Source organism: Myotis brandtii, unplaced genomic scaffold (assembly GCF_000412655.1).
Source record: "Myotis brandtii unplaced genomic scaffold, ASM41265v1 scaffold208, whole genome shotgun sequence".
Classification (NCBI taxonomy): Eukaryota; Metazoa; Chordata; class Mammalia; order Chiroptera; family Vespertilionidae; genus Myotis; species Myotis brandtii.
The window spans coordinates 1,957,430-1,980,880 of NW_005357764.1; the positions used below are offsets into that span (position 1 = coordinate 1,957,430).

The 23,451-nt window shown below is 53.1% G+C and overlaps 1 protein-coding gene across 4 annotated transcripts; it reads right to left on the reverse strand.

The window, feature by feature from the left end:
• Positions 1-7,188: 7,188 nt before the first annotated feature.
• Positions 7,189-18,060, reverse strand: FGFR4 (fibroblast growth factor receptor 4). 4 transcript variants are annotated; one of them, XM_014539071.1, is made up of 18 exons: positions 18,007-18,060; positions 15,048-15,190; positions 13,888-14,151; positions 13,729-13,800; positions 13,447-13,613; positions 12,859-12,982; positions 12,139-12,329; positions 11,879-12,017; positions 11,358-11,551; positions 11,111-11,256; positions 10,901-11,022; positions 9,590-9,700; positions 9,317-9,507; positions 8,836-8,958; positions 8,685-8,755; positions 8,314-8,451; positions 7,936-8,041; positions 7,189-7,852 (listed from the first exon to the last, which is right to left on the reverse strand). In XM_014539071.1, exons 2-18 carry the CDS (start codon positions 15,154-15,156, stop codon positions 7,691-7,693), a joined length of 2,430 nt encoding a protein of 809 aa, XP_014394557.1. In that variant the 5' UTR covers positions 15,157-15,190; positions 18,007-18,060; the 3' UTR covers positions 7,189-7,690. The 4 variants fall into 4 exon arrangements, with proteins under 4 accessions (XP_014394557.1, XP_014394556.1, XP_014394555.1 ...); XM_014539070.1 differs by lacking the exon at positions 18,007-18,060 and adding an exon at positions 17,774-17,988; XM_014539069.1 differs by lacking the exon at positions 18,007-18,060 and adding an exon at positions 17,333-17,523.
• Between the last annotated feature and the right edge of the window lie 5,391 nt (positions 18,061-23,451).

Consider the following 23,451-nt stretch of genomic DNA (forward strand, 5'->3'; position numbering starts at 1 on the left):
GACTTTATGGCAAAAACTTTAAATACATCGTCTTTGAAGTATTCATTCATAGTATACATTTTTTTTTTTTTGCTTGTTGATTTGTCTCCTCCTTTAGGAAGGCACTGGCACTTTTCATCCTTGTCCTTTGTTAATCGAGGTGTCAGTTTCCAACTAAAGAATCGATAATTAGCACTCTCTGAAGACTTGTGAATTAGTAGCCCATAGCTGGGTTGAGTGTTGAGTGTGTGTGTGTGTGTGTGGGGGGGGGGGATGACTGTGCTTACCTAACGACCTGCAAATTGGTATGTTATCATTTTCTAGTAGTATTCATTCTGGCTTGACAAGGAGCTTTGCAATCTGGCTTTATTCTTAGTCCTTATCATCCACTATTTTAAGACCACCAGGTCTAGTCCTCACTATATAGACCATTATGAGGGCTAAGATTTATCTATAATAATAAAAGCATAATATGCAAATCGACCGAACGGCCGAACAGCAGTACGACCATAGGGATGACCACACTATGACACGCACCTGCACCAGGTCAACCAAGGTGGGTGCAATGCGATTGGTCGGGGGGCCTGCCATTGCCCCACGATCGCCCCGCAGAGGGAGGCCCAGGCCACCGGCCAGCAGGGCGATCAATCAAGTGGGGGGGCTCCTCAATCACCCCAAAGAGGGAGGACCAGGCCACCCTCTGCAAGGCGATCAACCGGGGGACTCCGCGGAACCGGGGAACTGGGGGTGTGTGGCAGCAGATGCGGGCAGTGCCAGGCCAAGGTGGGTGCGGGTGGGGGGTGGGGCTGCCAAGGCCCCGGCAGCCGGGGCTGTGAAGGCCTACCCTTGCACGAATTTCATTCATCAGGCCTCTGATGATAAAATATGATATAATATAAAAATGGAAGTGAAGGGGCAAGAACTTCCTCATGAGGATGAAACCAAACTGACAAATTAGCTTCAATACATTGTCTGCCGAATGTAAATCGAATTGTCAACCAGTTGTTAAGGCCAATTAGTTGGGGGGCTAAAATTCTTGTGGTGAAAATGTTTGGGACAAAGATGTTCACAGCAGACATGCTTATGGCAACAATACCTGACAGTCTGACACACAGCCAGAAGAACCAGGGACTAGCATTCCAGGCAGGCAGGGACCTGCAAGTGCTAAGGCCCTGAGGTTTGCCTGAGCTCAGGATGGTGGAAAAACAGGAAGGTCACTGGAGCTGGAGACTAGATGGGGGAGGGGTGTGCAGGGAGTTTGCGAGTGAGCCGGGACCAGCGCAGGCTTAGCCCGCAGGCCTGGGTTCTAGTTTCGGTTGGTGTGTGAAGTGGGCAGGAGGACTGTTTGGCTGTGTGGAGGGTGCTCGGTCAGAGGCTCCAAAGCTGGCTCTGGGGCAGCCTGAGGTTTTGGGGCCAGGAAGCTTTGGAAGCTGGTGTATACTCAGAGGGGATCTTTTTCTTCTCTGATATTATTTCCGGAAAATTTTTCAATTTTTGTAAATAAGTAATGCATGTACCAGGTTCAAAAATAAAAAGAAACAAAGGTCCCCTCCCTCTCTGACCCCTGTCACCTAGTTCTCCCCAGAAGCAACCTCTGTGGCCACCTGCCCAAGTGATTGCATCTCTATAGCCTCAGGCACAAGTTTGACACAGGTGAGAGTGCACTGTGCACCATGCACTCTGCTTGTAGCTTGAATTTTCACCTCGGTGGTGTGAATTGGAGAGATTCCCTGCCATTGCACTCCGAGCAGCCCCTTTGTAAAAGCTCTAGAGTTGTTCTGTCAATACACAGCCCTTTAAATTAATATGTAAATTAATTATAATAATTAATTCCTCACTTGCACAGCCACAGTTCAAGTGCTATAGCTACTACATGTGGCTAGTGGCTACTGTCTTGGACAGCACAGATATAGAACATGTTCATCACCAGAGAAAGTTCTATTAGACAGTGCTGCTCTAGAAAATTCCAGACCAAAAAAAAAAAAGAGAGAGAATACAGAATTCCAGGCCACCCATCATTTAGGTCTTCAGGGGTTGCTGAAGGGGACAGAAGCTCAGCTGTGTTGGAAAAACCCCTCAGCATATGCAGTGGGTCCCCCAGTGATAATAACAATCTCTGTTCCAAGCCCCCCAAGATGCAAGAGCTCCCCCTCTTTGAAGGTTCTAGAGTAGTGATGCCCAATATGGGTCTCACTGTTTCAGCCCACCCAGCCAACTCTCTGCTTCTGAAACCTGATTTCCTAGGGGCCTCAGCTGTGGGAGGAAGGGGCCTCATCGTCCCCCTTACCAGATCACGTAGTCATGTGGCCCTCTCTGCACTGACAGGGCTTGCATTCTTAGGGATGAAGCCTGAGGCCCCTGCCCTGAGTGGGACGGGGAGGCATAAATGGGTCCTTCCAGTCACGCATGGAGGTGGCATGCCTACGCTGTGCCTTGAGGTCAGACTGGCCTTCTTGGAGGAGGGGATAACTGAGCGGAGACCTGAAGGGTACAAGTGTGGCCTGGGGAGCTGAGGGGAGCCCCTAGTGATACCCTAAGAGTCAGCTGGTGAGATCAGTAAGGCCAGGTCAGGCTGGGCCCAAAGTATCAGCATTTGCACCTGGCCCTGGGGGGCCGGAAGGGGCTGGCACTGTGGAATGTGAGCAGCCACCGATTTGGAGAGGATATGGGGGGAAGACTGGGTGAGTTCAGCTGTTGGTGATTTCACGCCTCCTCCTCAGTCACTTCTTGGGGACAGGCCCCAGCTGTGGGGCCCAGGTGCCAAGGAAGGTCAGATTTCGGCAGCAAGAGAATAAAAGGAGATTTCCTTCGGAAGGGAGCCTTCTCCCCCAGAGAGAGCTGCAGCTGCCTCCCTTCGGGATTAGGCCAAATCCTACAGCAGGTGGAGGGCTGGGGCGGGGGGGGGGGGGTCTCCCATCCCACTGTGAGTCTGGAGTGTGGGAAGAGGCAGGCAGTGTGGCTGAGTGTGCACACCTGGGTGCGTCTGTACCTGGGAATGGGTCTCCTTCGTCTCTTCATTCAACACTTTACTGCCCCTCAGTTCTGCCAGGTGCGGCCCTGGGTGGGGATTTGGGGGACAAGGACAGTAACCACTCAACTGGATCTAGGGCTATAAAGCGGAGGAGGGGGAGCATTCAGGAAGACTCAGAAAATGGGGGCAGCTTCCCTTGGGAAGCCAAGAGAGTGCGTACTGGGGGGTTGGTTTTCTTTGAAAACCTTTTGTGACATTGGAGTTTTTGTTGAGTTGTTTCAACCTCGAACATGCGACACCTCTATAAAAACCCTGGTTCCCAAAGTGTGGCCCCCAGGCCAGCAGCTATTCTCCCTGAAAGTTTTCAGGCTCCGCCTCAAACCTACCCAATAAGAGATTCTAGGGTGGGACCAGCAGTCCAGGGCCTCCAGGTGATTTGGAAATATGCTGAGGTTTCAGGACTGATTCAAAATCCATCCACTCAGTGCTGGCTTTCTGTGCTCTATTTGCAAGAAGGAGACCGTGAGAGCACCTCTGAATAGGGGTCTCAGCCTGCAGGGGGGCCCAACCTGGGAGGGGCTCTAGGGAGGGCACCCCGAGAAATGAGGTTTGCGTGACACTTAAAAGGTGAGGAGAGCGTGGCTCAGTGGATTGAGCATCATCCCATGCACCAAGAGGTTGCTGATTCGATTCCTGGTGAGGGCAATGCCCGGGTTGTGGGCTCGATCCCCAGTAGGGGGCCTGCAGGAGGCAGCGGATCGATGTTTCTCTATCATCGATATTTCTATCTTCTCTGTAAAAAATATCAATAAAAACATATATATTTTTTTAAAATATATTTTATTGATTTTTTACAGAGAGGAAGGGAGAGGGATAGAGAGTTAGAAACATCGATGAGCAAGAAACATCAATCAGTTGCCTCCTGCATACCCCCTACTGGGGATGTGCCTAGCACTCGGGCATGTGCCCTGACCCAGCAACCTTTTGGTGCACAGGACAATACTTACCCAACTGAGCCACACCAGCCAGGGCGAGCTGCCTCTCTTTTAATGGTGCTATTTTGTATTAATAACCAGAGCTTCCTTGGTTCAGTCTTTTAGCCAATAATTTCCCTAATTCTGTAAACTCTGAGTCCCAGCTACAAGTAGGATGCTTCCATGCCCTTTAGGAGCTCACGGTATATGAACAAATGGACTCACATCAAGCCAGGATGCGGTGGTGAGAGAAGGGGGGAGTACTGGGGGGAGGGGAGGCATGCTGAGAGCTGAGGTTACCTCATTGTGTCTGGAGGGTGAGGCTCGGCGGTAGTTCTAGAAAGAGGTTATGCTTTTATTACATTTGCCTCCTGCATACCCCCTACTGGGGATGTGCCCGCAGCCAAGGTACATGCCCTTGACCGGAATCGAACCTGGGACCCTTGAGTCCGCAGGCCGATGCTCTATCCACTGAGCCAAACTGGTTAGGGCAAAAACATATATATTTTTTAAAAGGTGAGGAGAGGGAGAGCTTGGCCAGGTGAGGGGAGAGGAGTGTGCCCCAGAAGGAACAGCCCACCCCTGTGAAGGCCCTGAGGTGGCAGGAACCAAAGGCCGTGGGCTGGAGCCCAAAATACTGGGCCCTGCACATCTGTGCTTGGGCCTCCTGAATGTCCATTCACCCTGAGTGTGGACACTCCATGAACAGATGTCCCTGCTTTTGCAAACCCAGCTCCCCTGGTCCTTGGAAAGGCCAGGTGACTGGGGCTGCAGGAATGAGCTCTGCGGTAGGACAGGGCCCCTGGTCAGAGGCACCGACTCTCCCACTTTCTCCTGTGCAACCTCGGCCCAGTCACCTCCTCCTCCTGAGCCTCAGTTGTCCTTATCTGGGCAGCAGGACAAGAATGCCTTTCTGTTGGGGCTGCCTTGAGGAGGGAATAAGATCCTGGCAGCCCGGCCCTGAGGCCATTCCCTCCTAATCCCAGTTGTTGACAGAGCACTTAAAACCACTCTCCAGGCGTGGCAGCATTCCTGTGTTTCAGGCTCAGAGGGTAATTTCGGTCATAGCAGCCCCCCTTCCATGCTGTGACCACCTGACCTTCCCTACCAGCAGCCTCCTGTCCCTGGACTCTGGCTCCCAGATAGCAGTGGCTGTCTATCTGATGCTCTCATCAGAACCCTGACTGATACATTGCAAGTGGCAAAGTCCAGAGTGACTAATGCTTCTTCTACAGGCTCCAGAGGCCAGTGTCACAGGCTAGACCACTCCGAACCCAGACTGACCAAGGGGCCCAGGCTCCAGCTGCTGCAGTGCTGCCCAGAGCAGGCTTGGGGGCGGGGAGAGGAGGCAGCCGAGCTTGCACGGGAATTAGCAGCATCTGTCTCACTCTTACATGCGACATCAGGAATGTGGAAGGGCCCTAGCAAGTGTGTGCCTGCCAGGGAGGTGGGCAGGGAGGGGGCACAGGGTGGGCAGCCGAGCTCCTCTTGGCCCCTGGAACCTACCAGGCAGCAGCTGCCCCGTCACTCTGAGTGACCTGGCTCAGGTCTCCCATGTGCGCAGGACCCACTGGGAACCTGGGATGGGGTGGGAGGGTTCAACTCAGCTCCTTTGGAGCACCATCCTTGTAAGCCTGGGCTGCGACATCCCTCAGTTTCTCTGCCATTAAATGGGAAGAATGGTCTATCTGGTGAGGCTGTGGTGAGGGAGAGTGGTGGGTGGCTGAGTTTGGGAGGGCAGTGGGTTCCTGGTGAGGAAGTGGAAAATGGGGACTCTCATCTCTTACCCACTTGTTTTTACACACTACCCCAACCCACACTTTCCCTCCAGGCTCTCCTGTGACGGGTTGGTTGATGAAGGACATAGTCACTGATCAGTGACAGCCCGGGGGAGACTTCAGTCTGGAGGTGGGGCTCAATCAGAAAGTTTGGGGGCTCCAGGAACTTGGGTTCTTGAGTGCAGGAGGTGCATAAGCCAAGAGTTGCTTTAGGAACCTGCCACTGGAGCCGCCTGCAGGGGAATGCGAGTGAAGGGGACCTTGGGCTGCAAAGGGGACCTCAGGCTGCTGCAAAGCCCAAGCACTAGTTCTCACTGAAATACCCACAAACTCTGCGTGGTGTCCTCCCCACACCTGTGCTCACCAAGCCTCTGCTCATCCTAAACCTAAGCCCAGAGAGGCATGCAGGGCAGGAGCCCCCCACTCATACGAGCAAAGGAAGTGACCACTGGCGAAGTGACAGCACTGGCCTCGGGTACTGGAAGCATCAGGCCTTGAACCTCCCACTGTGTTTCCCCCTCCTTCGGGAAGGGGGTTGGAGTGCCTCCGCGGCTCCTGGTCTGTGCTTTCTCCGAGAGGGAGGGCCCTGGAGGAGATACAGTTTTGGGGGGAAATGAGTAGTTCAATTTGGGACATAGTGACTCAGAGAGGCACGGATGGGGCATGAGGAGACCCAGAGTAGGAAAGAACCATGGCCATGAGGTGCTGCTCAGTCTTCCAGCACCAAATTCTGGACAGTCCTGTGCCAGGAGGACAGGGCAGGAGAGGAAGCCAGGCCCCAGGTCAGGCATCCTCATCCCATGGTTCAGCCCATGGTTCAGCAGCTGGAGAGCAGCAGCAGTAACCCTTGGGATGAACTGAGGAAGGTTCCAGGCTCAGAGCCCTGGGAAGCTGAGCCTCTCTACTCCCTCCCCCCAAGGGCATCTGAGAACAGGGCCTTGAGGGCTCTCTAGGGGAGGACCGGGCAGGCAGGAACAGCTGCAGTCCAGCAGGGAGGACGGCAACCAGCTGCTGCTGGGGAGACTGGCCAGGGCAGGGGGGGCAGCACGGCCCAAGCGCCCAGCCTGAGCGGCAGAGCGTGGGAGCAGGCGTGGGAGCAGGCGGCAGCCTCGAAGTTGGGTTTTGGGCTTTCATGCTGTGTTAACTGTCAGCTTGGTTAATGCTGAGCAGATGGGGGAGGGGCACTGCCAGCTCCCTTGGCAACAGCCCCAGGTCACGCATGTGCACAGGGTATGGGAGTCCTGCCCTGTGGACGGTGCTGTGTGGACTCCTCTGTCCATAGCACCCGTTCACACCATCACATACACAAGATGGTGCCGGTGAGAAACAGACCAAGACAGAGGTCCACCCGAGGCAGCTGGAGGTGGACGTGGACCCAAGGCCTGGCACAGAGCCCTGTCAGTCTGTCACCTAGGCAGAGCCCCCGGCTTGGGGATCCCTCCACCCTTTCCCCCCTCCATCCGGGATGCAAGGCACACATCAGGCACAAGGAGATTTATTTCAAAATAATAATTTATAAAAGGCCATTTGCTTCTGTGTTTTCGGCAGGCTTCCAGCGTTAGCTAGGAGCACAGGGGCCAAGCTCCTTCCACCAAGATGCTGGGACAAGCAGCAAAGGGGAAGTGGGGGGCGACCTGGGGAAAGGGGGTTCAGCCAAACCCCTGAAATCAGGATCAAGTGTCAAGGCCCAGGATGCCAAGCAGAGCCCTATATTCAGGCTATTAGAATGCTCGGGCCATGACTCCCAGGGCAAGGGCTGGGCCTTGAGACTAGGGTTGAACTCTGAGTTGGGAACCCAAGGCCAGAGCCGGAAGCCTCAACTAGGGACCCCAGGACCAGGGACAGACCTCCCCAAAGCAAAACCAGAGACCTTGGACAGGACCCTGAAGTTGGACTGGGGCTGCCAAGATCAAGCACCACCAGGCTGCAACAGAGCCAGGAGGCCCAAGGCTGCTGGATGTCCTGCCTGTACAACCTCCTGCTCCTGCTCAAGTCTGCACCCCAGGACAGGGGAAGGAACTGGGCCCCAGTGGCAGGGGGTCATGGCTGAAGACAGAGTCACTGGAGGAGCAGGTGCTGCTGGCGTCCCCACCGGCTGGGGAGTAGGGTCCAAAGGTCAGGCGGAGGTCCAGGTACTGCGGGGAACAGTGCTGGTCAGCCCTGATAGTCAGCTCATTTAAAGCCCAAAGGGGAGTGGGCAGAGGGTGGTCACGGGACGGGAGAGGAGGAGTACCTCCTCAGAGATGGCCAGCAGGACCTTGTCCAGTGCCTCCACCAGCTGCTTGAAAGTGGGCCTCTGAGAGGGCGCCGCATGCCAGCACTCACGCATCAGCCCATACCTGAGAGGTGGGCAGGGTCAGAGGCACCCACAGGCCTGAGTGAAGGGAGGACCTCATGGCCCTCGTGGGTGGGCAGGGAAGGTTGGGAAGGGGAGGGGTCTAGTGAGGGGTGGGTGAAAGGGCACAGAAGCCAGGACCTCCCCACTGGGCCTGGGCGAGGAGGTGGCAGTCACAGGGAGTTGGTGCTGATCCCTCCCCGGGGCCAGACCCTGAGGCCAGGTCAGAGCAGAGGGTGAGGACTGGAAATGGGGGAGAGTAGGGCATGGCCTCACAGCTCTGGAGGGCAGTTCGGGGGGCGGTCCATCCGATGCCCCTCCCGCAGCAGTGAGAACAGTTCCTCCACGGGGATGCCAGGGTATGGGGAGCCCCCAAGGGTGAAGATCTCCCACAGCAGGATCCCGAATGACCACCTGGAGGCAGAACCAGGGCTCAGCAGGGCACAGCTTCGCTCCCTGCTCCTGGGGCTGGGATGGGGGGGCCCGTGGGCATAATTCACCAAGCGGGGGTGGGGTAGGAGCTTTTTTTGGAGTTTGGTTCAACTCAGGTCCCAGGGCTATGCGACCTTGGGCAAACGCTTTGCCTTTTCTGTGGGGTAGGACAAGGATCCTGGCAGACACTCAGGACCCCAGCATCCAGGACTCACACATCACTCTGGTGTGTGTAGACTCGGTCAAACAAGGCCTCCGGTGCCATCCACTTGACAGGCAGGCGGCCCTGGGAGGGAGAGGAGGAGGCATTGGTGCCAGTCCCACAGGTCCTGCCCCCTTCCTCCAGTTCTGCCCTGCCCCCCTCACGTTGCTGGTTTTCTTGTAGTAGTCAATGTGGTGGACGCCTCGGGCCAGTCCAAAGTCAGCGATCTTCATCACATTGTCCTCTGTCACCAGCACGTTACGGGCAGCCAGGTCTCGGTGGATGCACTGGAGACAAGGCAGGGGACTTAGGCTTATTAGGACACATAGTATCTCACGGTAACCTTGGTGGGTAGGGATCATCACCCATTTTACAGATGAGGAAGTCAGGATGCAGAGGGCAGACCTGAGCAGTCCAACTTCAGGGCCCTCACGTTCTCTCATGTGTTCCCTCTTTCCCTGCCTTGCCTACGGTTAGGGAGTATGTGAGGACGGAATGGGGCAGGGACTGAAATCTACATGCAGAAAGACTTAGAGTAACGAGAAAGGAGAGAGAGGGAGAAGTTGGAGACATTGAATGCCAGGGTCATAAAGATATGGAGATGGAGCAGTTGGCAGTGGCCCGGAGTGCTGCTACTGCCCTCACCTTTCGAGACTCCAGGTACTGCATGCCTCGGGCCACCTGGTAAGCGCAGGAGACCAGAGCAGGGAAGGAGAGTGGCCCCTCGCTGCTCCGAGGCCCATCGGGGCTGAGATCGGGGCCCGGGGGGCGCCGGGCCCGCAGGAACTCCCGCAGGTTTCCCTTGGCAGCACACTCCACAATCACGTACAGGGGGCCTGCAAAGGCGTGGGTGGCGGGGAGGCTGCCAAGGCTGTGTTCCCGCCACAACCGACCCCGCCCGGGCCCACCTCACCCCACCTTCTTGGGTGCAGACACCCAGCAGGTTAATAATATTTTTGTGTTGACCGATCAGCTTCATCACTTCCATCTCAGAGACCAGATCTGCCAAGTCCTTGTCAGAGGCGTTGTCTGCAAGGGCGACAGCCAGGGTGACTACACAAGGCAGGCTGTAGGGTGGGGGAGAGGACATGAAGCGCTGGACCAGGAGTCAAGAAGGTCTGGGACTGAGTCCCCACTAGGCTGTGTAGCCTTGTTAAAGTCACCTAACCTCTCTGAACCCCGGGATCCTCTTGTGTGAGATGGGATACCGTATCATGCCCTACCTCTCAGAGCAGTTGTGAGGATGCAACAAGAATTAAGGATCTAAAAGAAGTAGGCCTGCCAGTGAGGGGCCAGGAAACAGGAGAGGGGGAAGAGCTCTGAACAGGAAGGAAGCTTGTCTGCAGGGCTTGGCATTAGTCCCTGAATGGGGTGAGAGCTCCTGGGGGCGGAAAGCAGGCTGGCGCCCTGAGGTCTGTCTGACCAGGGCCTGGCGTCCATCTGGCCTGGGAATTCAGGGAGCCGCCAGTGGGGCACAGCTAGGGGAGGCCTGGAAGAAGGCTGTGGAGCAGGGGCGGGCCCTCAGGGCTGACCCGTGGCCCTGGGCCAATGACATACCCTCCCCACCAGACCTCGCAATGCACATTTCTCAATCTCTGCCTCCGGGAAAGTGCCAGGTGGCCCCAGCTGTGCAGAGAGGAGCTGGGGGTTAGGGGGCGGAGAACAGAACAGTGGTTTGGGCCACTCTGGTAGAGGGGCCTGGGAGACAGCAGTGAGAGGCCCCTGTGGGAGATTCCAGGAGTGGCCTAGGCACCTTGGGGCTCCTGCTTGGAGGCTGGGACTGAATTTGAGCAGAAAGGCTGTTCTCAAGTGGTAGAAACAACAGGACAGACCTGGGAAGGGCCCTGGGGGAGGACGAGGGTGTGGCTTGAGGGGAATGAGGTGGTGTCCTACACAGCTGACAAGGTTACTTGAGGCCAAAGCTTACATAGGGTCAGGGCAGACAGGGGATAGTAAACCCCAGTTACCCCAAATCCTTATAGTCACCATCATCCCAAAGGGTAAGATTTTATGCATCAGGAATTTTTATGAACCTAGGGCCCTGAGGTAGGGACATGTGAGGAAACTGAGGCTCAGAAGTGACTTGCAGAGTCAGTAGCAGAGTTGGGCCTCAGGCCCAAGGGTGGGATTCGACAGCCTCTCCTGGCCCCCAGTGCTCACCTGATAGCACTATGAGCTCCTTCCGTTAGTCCCAAGGCCACAGTACCTCCCCCAGGCCGCCACACTCACCCTTGAGCATCTTGACTGCCACGGTGCTGGTTTGGTCAGGCTGGGCCGGGTCCATGCCTAAGGCCTCTGCACGCACCACCTGCCCAAAGCAGCCCTCGCCCAGGGGCTTCCCAAGCACCAGCCTAGAAATCAAGAAAGCTGAGGTCTCAACCGTCCGGGCGTCCTTCCTGCCTGGAGCCTGCATCCACACCCTCACGCTGCACAGCATACCTGTCCCGGGGGAACTCCCACTGCGGGTCCAGAGGGAGGTCTAGACTCACGAGGCCAGCAAGCAAGGGGGGGCCGCTGGAGGAAAGACGGACGCCCCGCACCAGGGACGAGCTTGACTTGGCTGAGGAGCCTGACTCCAGGGAGAACTGCAAAGTGGGAGACTTGGTTGGCCTGCTGGCACGGAGCTGTGGTGGGATGGCAGGCCGAGAGCCTCACTATGGGCCACGGGGGCGGGGATGCGTAGTACCTGTCGGGCCAGAGGGAAGCGGGACAGCTTCTGCACCGTGGCGGGCTGCCGGGAGTGCCGGCCGTGGAGCACCTGTCGGCGATACAGGCCGGCCAGCAGCAGGAGCACCACTAACACCAGAGAGCCCGACGTGTACAGGATGATGTCTGTGTACCTGGCATCGGGCGCTGTTGCTGTCCATGTGAGGTCCTCCTCTGTCCACAGACACATAACTGACCAGTCAGTGGTCAGATGCCTGGCCCTATACCCTCTAACTCAGGCCCTCACAGCTCCCGCCACACACGGATGCACACACCAAGAAAACTGTAATTATACTCAGTCCCACATAGTCCTGGGTCCCACCGACAGTCACATGTCGACACGCAGAGGGTCTGCTACATGCAGAATCCAACACAAAACCACGCGCCATGTCCCGAGCTTAGATCCCACAGGCCAAGGGGTAATGTCCACCCGCAGGTCACAGCCCACTGCTGGATCAGAGTCAGACCCTGAAGCCTCTCCTGGCCACCTCAGGTGCTCACCTGGCAGCACAGTGAGCCAGGCCGACTGGTAGGAAAGGCCAATGGAGTTGCCTGCCAGACAGGTGTACTCGCCTGCGTCCTCGGCCGACACGTTACGAAGGTATAGGACCTCTACCTCTGAGCTATTGATGTCTGTTGTCTGGGGATGGGAGACACATTCAGGGGTCATAGCAGGGCCCGGGGCCAGGAAGGGAGCTGGCAATCACCCTCCCCACCATGGGAGAAGGGTAGGGAAGGCTCGGGCACCGCAGGGGCTGGACCTTCAAGACTTGCACATAAGGAAAGCCGTCGGCACCGAAGTTGCTGCCGTTGATGACAATGTGCTTCAGCCACTGGATGTGAGGCTGGGCGTCACTGTACACCTTGCATAGCAGCTCCACGTCACTGCCCACTACCGCTGTGGTATTGGCCGGGAGCCCTGCCTGCAGGATGGGCCGGTGCGGGGACCGCTCTGGGGGCCGGGCCGGGCCGTCAACCCTGACCAGCGGCACCCACAGAAGCACCCTGGTCACCTGCCTCCAACTTCCCCAGCTCAAGGGAGAGACCTTCCTGATATGCAGCTCAGACCTTGTCTGTCTTCTGCTTACCCCGCTTAAACCTTCCATGGCTCCCCATTGCCTTTGGGGTCAAGGACAATTTCTCAGCCTCGCATTCAGAACCCTTCATGGCCTGGCTCCCCATGGAAATGCCACACCCCAGGCATACATCTCCCCACAAATGCATTATAGTCTTTACACTGAAGGCCTTTACTGAACCCGTGCCCTCTGCCTCAATGTCTTCCCTACTTTTCTTCTTGGCTAATCTCTGCTCCTCCAGGCCCACATTACCCTCTGTGTGTCCCTCACGCCCACCAGCACACTTGAAACAGTTTGAGTGACTCATCTAAGACTCAGTCCATGTTGCCTGCCAGACTGGGCTCTAACTGAGGGCAAATTCTGGGCTTCCACCCCCCACACTGCCTCGCTTGCCCCTCCGCTCACCCAGCACGTCCAGCAGATAGCTGTAGCGGATGCTGCCCACCGGATTCTCCACAAGGCAGGTGTAGGTGCCACGATCTGAGGGCACCACGCTTTCCATCACCAGGCTCCAGTGCTGATGGCGCAGCTGGGGGGAGGGGAAGTGTCCACGAGGGGCCACTAACCCATGCCCCTGAGGGGAGTAGGGTGGGAGGCCAGGGACTTTGGGACAAAGGAGAAGACTCCAAGAAATGTCTGAGCCCTGAGTTTTAGCTGTGCCACCTTTGCCAGTCTTTGCCCTCTGAGCCTCAGTTTCCTCATTACAGCCTGGAGCTGACCTTGCAGGGTCTGACCATGAGAATGAGCTGCCCAAACTTACTGATGCTGGTCAGGGATCCTTCCTCCTTTAGAAATGGAGTCGCTCGAGCGGCTAAGTCACTTGCCAGAGAGTGGCAGAGTGGGAACTTGAACCAGAGCTGTCCAAGTCCACAGCCCAGTGCTTCTTCTGGGGCCACACAGTGGCCTTCTTTATTCAAGAAGGAACTGGGGGTTGGTTTATAGGTATGAGGGGGCCGGTGGGGGAGCAGGTGGCCTTGGAACCCGGAGACTCACCCGAACGCCTCCAATGCGATGCTCCCCATGAAAGTCCTGTCCATCTTTGAGCCAGCGGATGGTGGGCGTGGGGTTTCCGGCCGCTGGACAGCGGAACTTGACGGTGTTCCCAGCAGGCACTGCATGCAGTTTCTTCTCCATGCGCTGGGGGTGTGTCCAGTAGGGTGCTGGAGGGGAAGGAAGAACTTAGTGCCCCCAGGATTACTACCTGCTTCCACACAGGTCTCTTCTCAGGGAGCAGCTGGGAGGTAGGGAAATGAGTCCTTGAGGACTTATACTGACCATGCTGTGGGTAAACATGCCTATTTGAAGGGTCATTGTGTTCCTCATCACCATTGCTGGAGGTCGAGGAGTCTATGTCAGGGACAGAGGGAAATATATGAGGCCAGGACAGGAGAGTCTCTCCCTAGGCACCCCTTAGCCCCTGCCAGACCCCCTTACCATCCATAACCAAGGTGACATTGTGCAGGACGAACATGGAGCCTCGTGCTAGGCAGAGGTAGTGTCCAACATCCTCGGGTAGGAAGCTGGCGATCTCCAAGCGGCCCCTCCAGCCTCGTACCCGGCCAGCAGGTGCCAAGCGACTGCCCTCCTTGTACCAGTGACCACCACGCTCAGCCTTCCCACAGCATAACTGCACCGGCTGCCCAAGGACCACCGTCAGCTCCTGTTCTGGCTGCTCCGGGCTGGGGGCCAGGCAGGGCTCTGTGGGCCAAGGGCAGAGGTCAGTGAGCCCCGCAGCCCCAGTTGAGGCAGCCCCCACATAGAGAGAACATGCTGCACATGCAGGACACGAGCACATCAGACACATGCTGGACACATACTGCCCCTCAACATACGCACAACCACATGCTCTAGAGCAGGGGTGGGCAAACTTTTTGACTCAAGGGCCACAATGGGTTCTTAAACTGGACCGGAGGGCCTGAACAAAAGCATGGATGGAGTGTTTGTGTGAACTAATATAAATTCAAAGTAAACATCATTACATAAAAGGGTACGGTCTTTTTTTTTTTAGTTTTATTCATTTCAAACAGGTCGGATCCGGCCCGCGGGCCGTAGTTTGCCCACGGCTGCTCTAGATGCTACATGCAGAGGTAAGGCCATGCCTCTGATGCACATCACACACATGGTGAGTAGCACACCTGCTGGGCTGAACATGACACTGTCTAACACACACACACACACACACACACACACACACACACACACACACGCACGTGCACACACAAGGCGCATGCTACAGGACACACATCACACCACTCCAAGGCATAATACCCTCCCAGTGCATACACCACACGTGAGGCCTGGGCCTCCCAAGCCACACACACACTGCACAGAACACACACACACACACACATCCAAGGGGCTCACCACCAGCTCTGCAGCCCAGCTCAGGGCCCTGAGCCCTGCAAGGCCAGTCCTCTTTCGTGGACACAGAGATAGGTGGATGCTTTCTGGGAGCCAGACACTGAGTCTCAATGGTTGCCACCTGCTGCCACCTCCCCAGGGCCTGGGCCAGGATTCTCTCCAGCTTTGCTAAGCCCCCTCTTGGTGCCAACTCTTCCCACCCCTGCCACCCTCTCCCACCTTAGAGGTCATACCCAGCTCCATTTCCTCAGAGGTCTCAAAGGACAAAGCTGGAGCCCAGGGTGCTCTCAGGAGGACCCCCAACAGGACCAGCAGCAACTGCATCTTCTTCCTGTTGCTCATGGGGCCCAGGCTGGGCTTTCCGCCGATGGCCTTCCTGAAACAGGGAGGGAGAAGAGTTCCTGCTTCATGTGCACCTTGGCTGGTGCTATTCCCTTATTTTGCAGATGAGGAAACTGAGACAGGAAATGGCTGGCCACTTCCAAGCCCCGCCACCGCCAGGCAGCAGCAGGGCAGAGTGGAAGCTGGTCCGCTGTTGCAGAGCCCAAGGCTGCCGCACAGTAGGTTGTGCAAGCGGGGTGGGGGTGGGCGGGGCTTCCTGCTCTGCACTGGTCCTGCTGAGACCTTGGCACGAGTTCACAGCAAGGACAGTTTTGGGATTCTTTCCTTGGAGGCAAGCAGAGAATGGAAACATATCTTCTGCTCACTCTTAGCACACATGATTTATTTTTTGCTGAATAAATGCATTTATTTCTGAAGAGCAAAAAAAACAAAATCTGAAATATAATACAAGGCCAAACTTCAGCATCTGGATGCTATCTGATCTGATCCCCACTCCTCATTAGCATCGCTGACATTTCCATGACCAGCTTTGGATACCTCCAGTAGCAGGGCGCTTACTACTAACAAGGCAGCACACTCCATGGCCAGCAGTTCTTCCTCTTTCTGAACCAGAACTGCACCCTGGGAATATCTCTGCTTTTTGTGTCCCCACAATTCCATCGAGACAATGCAGGCTCTTGTAAAGAATGTAGACTCTGGTGTCTGACAGAGCCAAGCTCAAATCCTAGCTCTTACCAACTTGCTTGTCCATGGCCATGTCTGGGTTGCTGGCCTCACAGGACTGCTTTGAGGATAAAAGAGAATGTATGTAGCCCTAACTGGTTTGGCTCAGTGGATAGAGCGTTGGCCTGCAGACTGAAGGGTCCCAGGTTCGATTCTGGTCAAGGGCATGTACCTTGGTTGCAGGCACATCCCCGGTAGGGGGTGTGCAGGAGGCAGCTGATCGATGTTTCTAACTCTCTATTTCTCTCCTTTCCTCTCTATAAAAAAATCAATAAAATATATTTTTCTTAAAAAGAGAGAATATGTGTAGGGACTGGGTACACAGAATGTTGGAATGGTCTCCTTCCCCATCCCCTCCCGGTAATTGTCACCCAGGATCTGCCCTCCACCAGGCACCCCCAGGTCCTGTCAGGTGTGATGCACACACCCACCCCATCTGATTATCCTCTTCCAAATGCCGCCAAGGATGTCTCCTTACCCTCAAAGGAGCACTCAACACTGAGCGTCAGCTAAGGCAGGGGAAGAGGGTGACCAGTGTAGTCCCGGAGACCCACTGGCTATTACCTGGGGCTGGGTGACAGTCGGGGGTACTGGTGTCTCTGGGTCTACCTTGCCCAGGAAGCCCACCACACCTTCTCTCTTCAGCCACAGCCCCCTGTCCAGCTCTGGCTCTGAGGCAGGGGGCACTTGGCTTGTCCTGGGCAAAGCCATTATTTCCCTCTTCCCTGGGTTGCCCCTGCAGCTGGAGCATCAGCTCTGTTCATCTCCTCACCTCACCCCTGCCCCATTGCCAGTCCATTCTGCCTTCTCAGTCCTTCTCCAGTCTATCCCACCTCCGCTTCCTGGACTCAGGGCAGGCCATAGTCATCTGTAGCGTGGGCCTTTGCAAACATCTCCCTGGGCTCCCCAGCCTCCATTCTCCAGCAGGCTTTAAAAATTACAAGGCTGCCATGTCAACCCCCTCCTCATCAGCTTACAAGTCCTTAATGGCTGCCTGTGCCCAGCGGGATCCAGTCCACACTGTACAGCATCCTAGGCCTCCCTCCCAGCCTGGGCCACTCAGGTTGCACAGTCTGCCCTTTCAGTACCTTCAGCACTGAAGCCACTGGCTTTCAAAACTGGGCACATCTTGTCTCTTGACCTTTGTGTCCCATTTCTCTTCTCCACCTGGCTCAGATGCCACTCTCTCTGCGCCCACCCCGCTTCCGTGCCCCTCCTGGTGAAATCCCCCACCCTCACTTCTGTAGAGAGCTCAGCTCTCTGGGTTCACAGCTCCGGTTGGGGACTTTATATTTTCACCTTCAGGCTACCCTGACCTCATCACCCCAGGGTCCTTAGCATGGTCACAAGCGGACAGGGGACCGCAGTGCCTGACTCTGGCACCAGGTAGTCCAGGGTTCGCTGCCAACCTCCCGCACTCAAGCACTGGGGGACCCTGGGCATATGACTGCACCTCTTCGAGCCTCAGCTTTCTCATCTCCACTCGGGGCGCGCAGACACTCCAGCAGCTGAGGATCAGCGAGCTCTTCCTCCTTCACCCCTACTCCGCCACCCTGGGGGGAGGTGCAAGTCGGCGGGTCCCCAGGAGGAGCAGCAGAGACAGCCTGTCCGCCCCCGCCCGGGTGGGCAATGAGTAACCAGCTCCGCGGCCAGGGTGCTCTTTGGACGGAGCGGGACAAAAGGCCCTGTGTGCACTGCGGGTTACTGATTTACCGCCCCCCTCCACCCACCCTGCCGAGCGGACGCCCGGGTCCCCATTGCAGGGATCGGGCAGCTCCCGGAGCCCCATCGCCGCTCGCCCCCTGGCGGCTGGGAGCGCAGCCAGGGTCCGCATCAGGTCTCGGTACACCTGGAGCCTCCGCGGGACAGCTCCCGGCACAGGGTCCTGGCTCACCTGGGTCTTCTGTGTCCCTGGTCCTAGCTCCTGCCAGGCCGATCCCCTAGCCCAGCGGGGACCGAGGACTCAGCCAGGGCGCTCCTCCGCCTGGGGCCGGAGAGCTAGGAATGCGCTCGCGAAAGCCGCGTGGAGCCGGGCGGCCCAGCGCCCCGCCCACCTCGGGCCCGGCCCCTCCTGGACCTGCTGTCCTGACAGCCGCGTGGCTGCGAGTGGCGCAGAATCCCACCCACCTGGAGACCAGTTCCCGAACCCATAGCGCTGAGCGACCGACGGATCAGCCTAATCCCAAAGGCCCCGCCCAGCCTGCAGCACACCCCCTCAGACTCCGCCTCTTTTGCCCCATTCAGGCCAGACTTCCAAGTTCCAGTCTAGTCCTTGCTCTCCATCTCTTGCTCGACACCCCTCCGGAACAAGACCCTGCAGTTCTCACCCGCTCGCCTCTGCAGACCTTGGCCCAGCCTGGCTCCTCTGTCTTCTGCGTAGTCGCCATGTGGTGGCTAGCACACTGCCTCTGCCCCCATCCCCATCCAGTCTCTGCACAACCTTCTGGGTGATAGTAAAATACACTCTGGCCCTGACCAGTTTGGCTCAGTGGATAGAGCGTCGGCCTGCGGACTGAAGGGTCCCGGGCTCGATTTCGGTCAGGGGCATGTGCCTTGGTTGCGGGCACATCCCCAGTGGGGGGTGTGCAGGAGGCAGCTGATCGGTGTTTCTCTCTCGTCGATGTTTCTAACTCTCTATCCCTCTCCCTTCCTTTCTGTAAAAAAATCAATAAAATATATTTTTTAAAAAATACACCCTGACTCCGTATGTATTTTGTGGTTGACTGTGCCAATCACAACCACCCCTTTCAAAGTTTCCAATAGCTTCCTTTATAGATGCCAGGCATGGCCTGCCCCTGGGCGCATCTCCATTTCTTCCTTGTGCCCACCCTACTTTTGCACTTGTGGTTCCCGCTTCCAGGAAAGATTTTTTCTCTCTAGGTCTGGTTAGTTCCGTCTCATTCTTAGGTCTCAGCTCCCTTCCTTAGAAGAAGCCCTTTGGACTCACCAGGTTCCTCTTCAGGTCTTCTCTTCTTTGAGCATGGAGAAAGATACTGAGTGTGGGGTGGGGTGTGGGCGGGGAGGTGGTGGTCGTGGTGAAGTGATTCAGAGTACAGATTGCAGGGCTCAATCTCATCACCCATGGCTCTGGCAAGTTACTCCATCTGTATCTTCATTTTCTCCTCAGCATAACAGGTATAATGATAATGTTGCAAAAAGTAGACATGCTGGTATGTGTAAATCTTAGAACACTGCTTGACATAGAGCACTTGCTTTGTAATGCTAGCTATGATTATTTAGGACCTGCTATATTTTTCTTAATATATATGTGTATGTGAGAGGAAGGGAGAGGGAGAGAGAGATAGAAACATCAATGATGAGAGAGAAACATTTATAGGTTGCCTCCTGCACGCCCCCTACTAGAGATCGAGCCAGCAACCCTTGCATGTGCTCTTTGACTGGAATCAAACCTGAGACTCTTCAGTCCGCAGGCCCAACGCTCTATCTACTGAGCCAAATCAATCAGGGTTTCTTAATATCTTTAAAAAATCTTTTTAAAAAATTTATTTGAGAGAGAGACATCCATTTATTGCTCCACTTACTTATGCATTCACTGGTTGATTTTTTGTTGTTGTTAATCCTCACCTGAGAATATTTTTTCGATTTATTTTTAGTTTTTTATAATAGAAATTAATATTTATTGCAGATCCTCTATTATTGAAAGTATTACATATGTCCCCTTTTTTTCCCCATTGACCCCTTCTAGTTCCCGCCCCCCCCTTTGCTCCCCGCCCCCAGGCCTTCACCACACTATTGTCTGTGTCTATGGGTTATGCATATATGCATATAAGTTCTTTGGTTGATCTCTTTCCACCCACTCACAACACCCCACCCACTCACAACACCCCCCCACCCCCAAACACACACACCTTCCCTCTGAGATTCCACAGTCTGTTCCATGCTTCTATGTCTCTGGATCTATTTTACTCATCAGTTTATTTTGTTCATTAAATTCCACATGTGAGTGAGATCATGTGATACTTGTCTTTCTTTGACTGGCTTATTTCACTTAGCACAATGCTCTCCAGGTCCCTCTATGCTGTCTCAAAGGGTAAGAGATACTTCTTTTTTTTTACTGCTGCAAAGTATTACATGGTGTGAATGTACCATATCTTTTTTTATCCACTCATCTACTGATGGGCACTTGGGCTGTTTCCACTGAGCCAGACCTGCTAGGGTTCTAAGTCTTAGCTACTATAAATTGTGCTGCTATGAACATAGGACTGGGGATTGAATTGGCAACCTAGGCATGTGCCCTGATCAGGAATTGAACCGGCGATATTTCGGTGAATGGGACAACATTTAGCTGAGCTCCCTGGCCAGGGAAAAAAAATTTAAATCTTTCAATTACTATTGACTTCACCACTATATCTCAAGAGCCTGGCACACAGTAGGTGCCCTCCAAATAGCTCTGCCTTACTTGCAAGTAATTCTCTCCTGAGCATCTTGACAGTGGCCAGATAGGAGGTCAGCCAAACTTTGATCTCTGCCCAACACTCATCTGAGGTCCAAGCCCTTTACTCCTTGAAGGCTCCTGGAGAAGAAAGGGAACCCCTCAACTAGGGTCTTAGCTTACCTCCCAGTGGAGACATTGGCCATCGGAAAGCAGCTTCCATTTCCATTGTTATGTCAAGGAGCCTAGTCTCTCACCCTTACTTCGGAAGAGGGTATGGGGGAAGGAGGATGGAGGCTTCCGTTGCATAACTAAAAGGCCCATTAAAGTGAGAATGGCTGTGATGAGTTTAAAGAAAGCCTTGAAAAAGAGTTAGAAGAAAATGACTCTGAAATATCACAATTTGACGATGATAGTTCTGAAAAAGTTATTGATGAGGAAGGCTCTGAGAGCGTTTGACAAGGAAGAATCAGATGAAAAGGAAGAAGAAGATGCATATAAAAAAGTTTTTGATGATGAGTCTGATGAAAAAGAGGGTGAAGAAGATGCAGATGAAAAGAGGCTTGAAGATGCTGATAAAAGGAGGAAGAAGATGACACAGATGAAAAGATGTTTGAATATTTAGACGAAACTAAAGATGAAGTAGATGCAAAGGACGATGAAGAAGGTATAGATGAAAACATGTTAGAAAATGAGGATTCCTGTGAGAAGTTTGATGATTCTGATGAGAAAGGGACTGTGGGCTGTATGGGGGGAATGTTTGGGAAGAAAGGGCCCTATCTACATGCAGCAGCTTTATCCTCAGGAGTGATGATGGTGATGATATTTAATCCCTTAAGCTTGCTTTTGAGGGAAAGTCTTCCGTCTACGTTTTGCCTATACTCCAGGATAATTACTAGTAGCGTTAATAAACATTGCATAGTGATAGGATGTCATCAGATTAATGCATTGCCTTTTTCATTGTTACCTGTACTTAATGATCATAAATATATGTTAATTGGCTGTTTGGTTAAAACTTCAGAGTATAATGCAAGTAAACTGGATACTCGTCCTTTGTCAGATTTGTTAAACACATGCAGAATATTTTTAAAAAATATTCTGATTGAAGTCTGTGATATTAAAAAATAAAAATAAGTTGTTAATATGCAGAAACTGAAAATTGGACTTGAGTTAAATTGCATTTTAAGTTCTTGCTATTGCTTTATTTATACTTAAGTTTTTAGTTTTTTAAGGATTTGAAAAATCTGATAAGAGTCTCCTTGCTTCCAGCTTATATTACCACTTAGGTCCCTGTTTCTCTTCTCTAAACCAGAACATGTTACTCAACTTATAAGGTAAACAGTACTTTGGAGTTTTCCCCTGCCCAGTCCTTGCAAGTTACTTTTATTTGTTTTCCTTTCTACCCTTTTTCCATGACAATTGCAGGAGTGAACTTCCTGAGATCCATCCACAGCTTTCTTTACTGAAAATATAGGGAAGGGGATTAGAATGCTACTCTGTACTGTTTGGCCCCTTTAGAAGTTGATTGGAGTTGTGGGACCTCTCCCCAGAGAAGTGCACGCACTATACAACTTTTTGTATACAGTTTTGGGAGGTTCATTGATCACTGGAGTTTAAGAATGTCTGTCGTCATTCATACTTCAATTTTGTGTGTTTTTTGTTGTTGTTCTAGTATTGTGCCTAGTACTGTGCTAAATTGTGTAGTCCCAGTAAAATGTTGGGTCTTCTTGCTTATGCTTTCCAAATTAAGTATTGATGAATGTAGCATTAAGAAGTTATTCTCATAAATTAGAAGCATTGAAATAAACTGCATTGATGTTTTTTGATTAAAAAAAATGAACTGATTTGTTTCTTTTATTTTTCTTTTCCTTGTCAAACAAAAGAATGATCTTCTCCCAGTGATAAATCAGAAGATAATTGGCTATCTTTTAAAAACAGCTTGTCCTACCCAAGCTGGTTTGCCTCAGTGGCTAGAGTGTTGGCCTATGGACCAAAGGGTCCTGAGTTCGATTCTGGTCAAGGGCACGTACCTTGGGTGCAGGCTCCTCTCTGGCCCAGGCCCTGGTAGGGGTGTGTGCAGGAGGCAACCATCGGATGTGTTTCTGTCACATCAATGTTTCTCTCTGTTCTTTCCCTCTCTTTTCTACTCTCCCTAAAAATCAATGGAGTTGACAAAAGAGATAGAGGAAGACATAAACAAATGGAAGAGTATTCTGTGTTCATGGATTGGTAGACTCAACATCAATAAAATGTCCATACTACCCAAAGCAATCTATCGTTTCAATGCAATCCCCATTAAGATACCAACAGCATATTTCACAGACCTAGAACAAACTATCCAAAAATTCATATGGAATAAAAAGAGACCCCAAATAGCTGCAGCAATCCTGAGAAAGAAGAACAAAGTTGGAGGGATCACAATACCAGATATCAAGCTATATTACAAAGTCACTGTTCTCAAAACTGCCTGGTACTGGCAGATGAACAGACATATAGACCAATGGAACCGAACAGAGAACCCAGAAATCAACCCAAGCTATTATGCTCAGTTAACATTTGACAAAGGAGGCAAAAGCATACAATGGAGTCAAGACAGTCTCTTCAATAAATGGTGTTGGGAAAATTAGACTGATCCATGCAAAAAAAATGAAACTAGACCACCAACTTACACCATACACAAAAATAAAACTCAAAATGGATAAAGGACTTAAATGTAAGATGGGAAACTATAAAAATCTTAGAAGAATCCATAGGCAGCAAATAGAAGACATATGTCATAGCAATATCTTTACCGATACAGCTCCTAGGACAATGGAAACTAAGGAGAAAATAAACAAATTAGACTACATCAAAATAAAAAGCTTAACAAAAAAGCCCACTGCATGGGAGAACATATTTGCCAATGTTATCTCCAATAAGGGTTTAATCTCCAAAATTTATAGGGAACTCATACAACTTAACAAAAGGAAGGTAAACAATCCAATAAAAAAATGGGCAAAGGACCTAAGTAGACACTTTTGAAAGAGGACATGCAGAAGGCCAAGAGACATATGAAAACATGCTCAAAGTCACTAATTATCAGAGAGATGCAAATCAAAATGACAATTAGGTACCATCTCACACCTGTCAGAATGGCTATCATCAACAAATCAACAAACAACAAGTGCTAGCGAGGATGC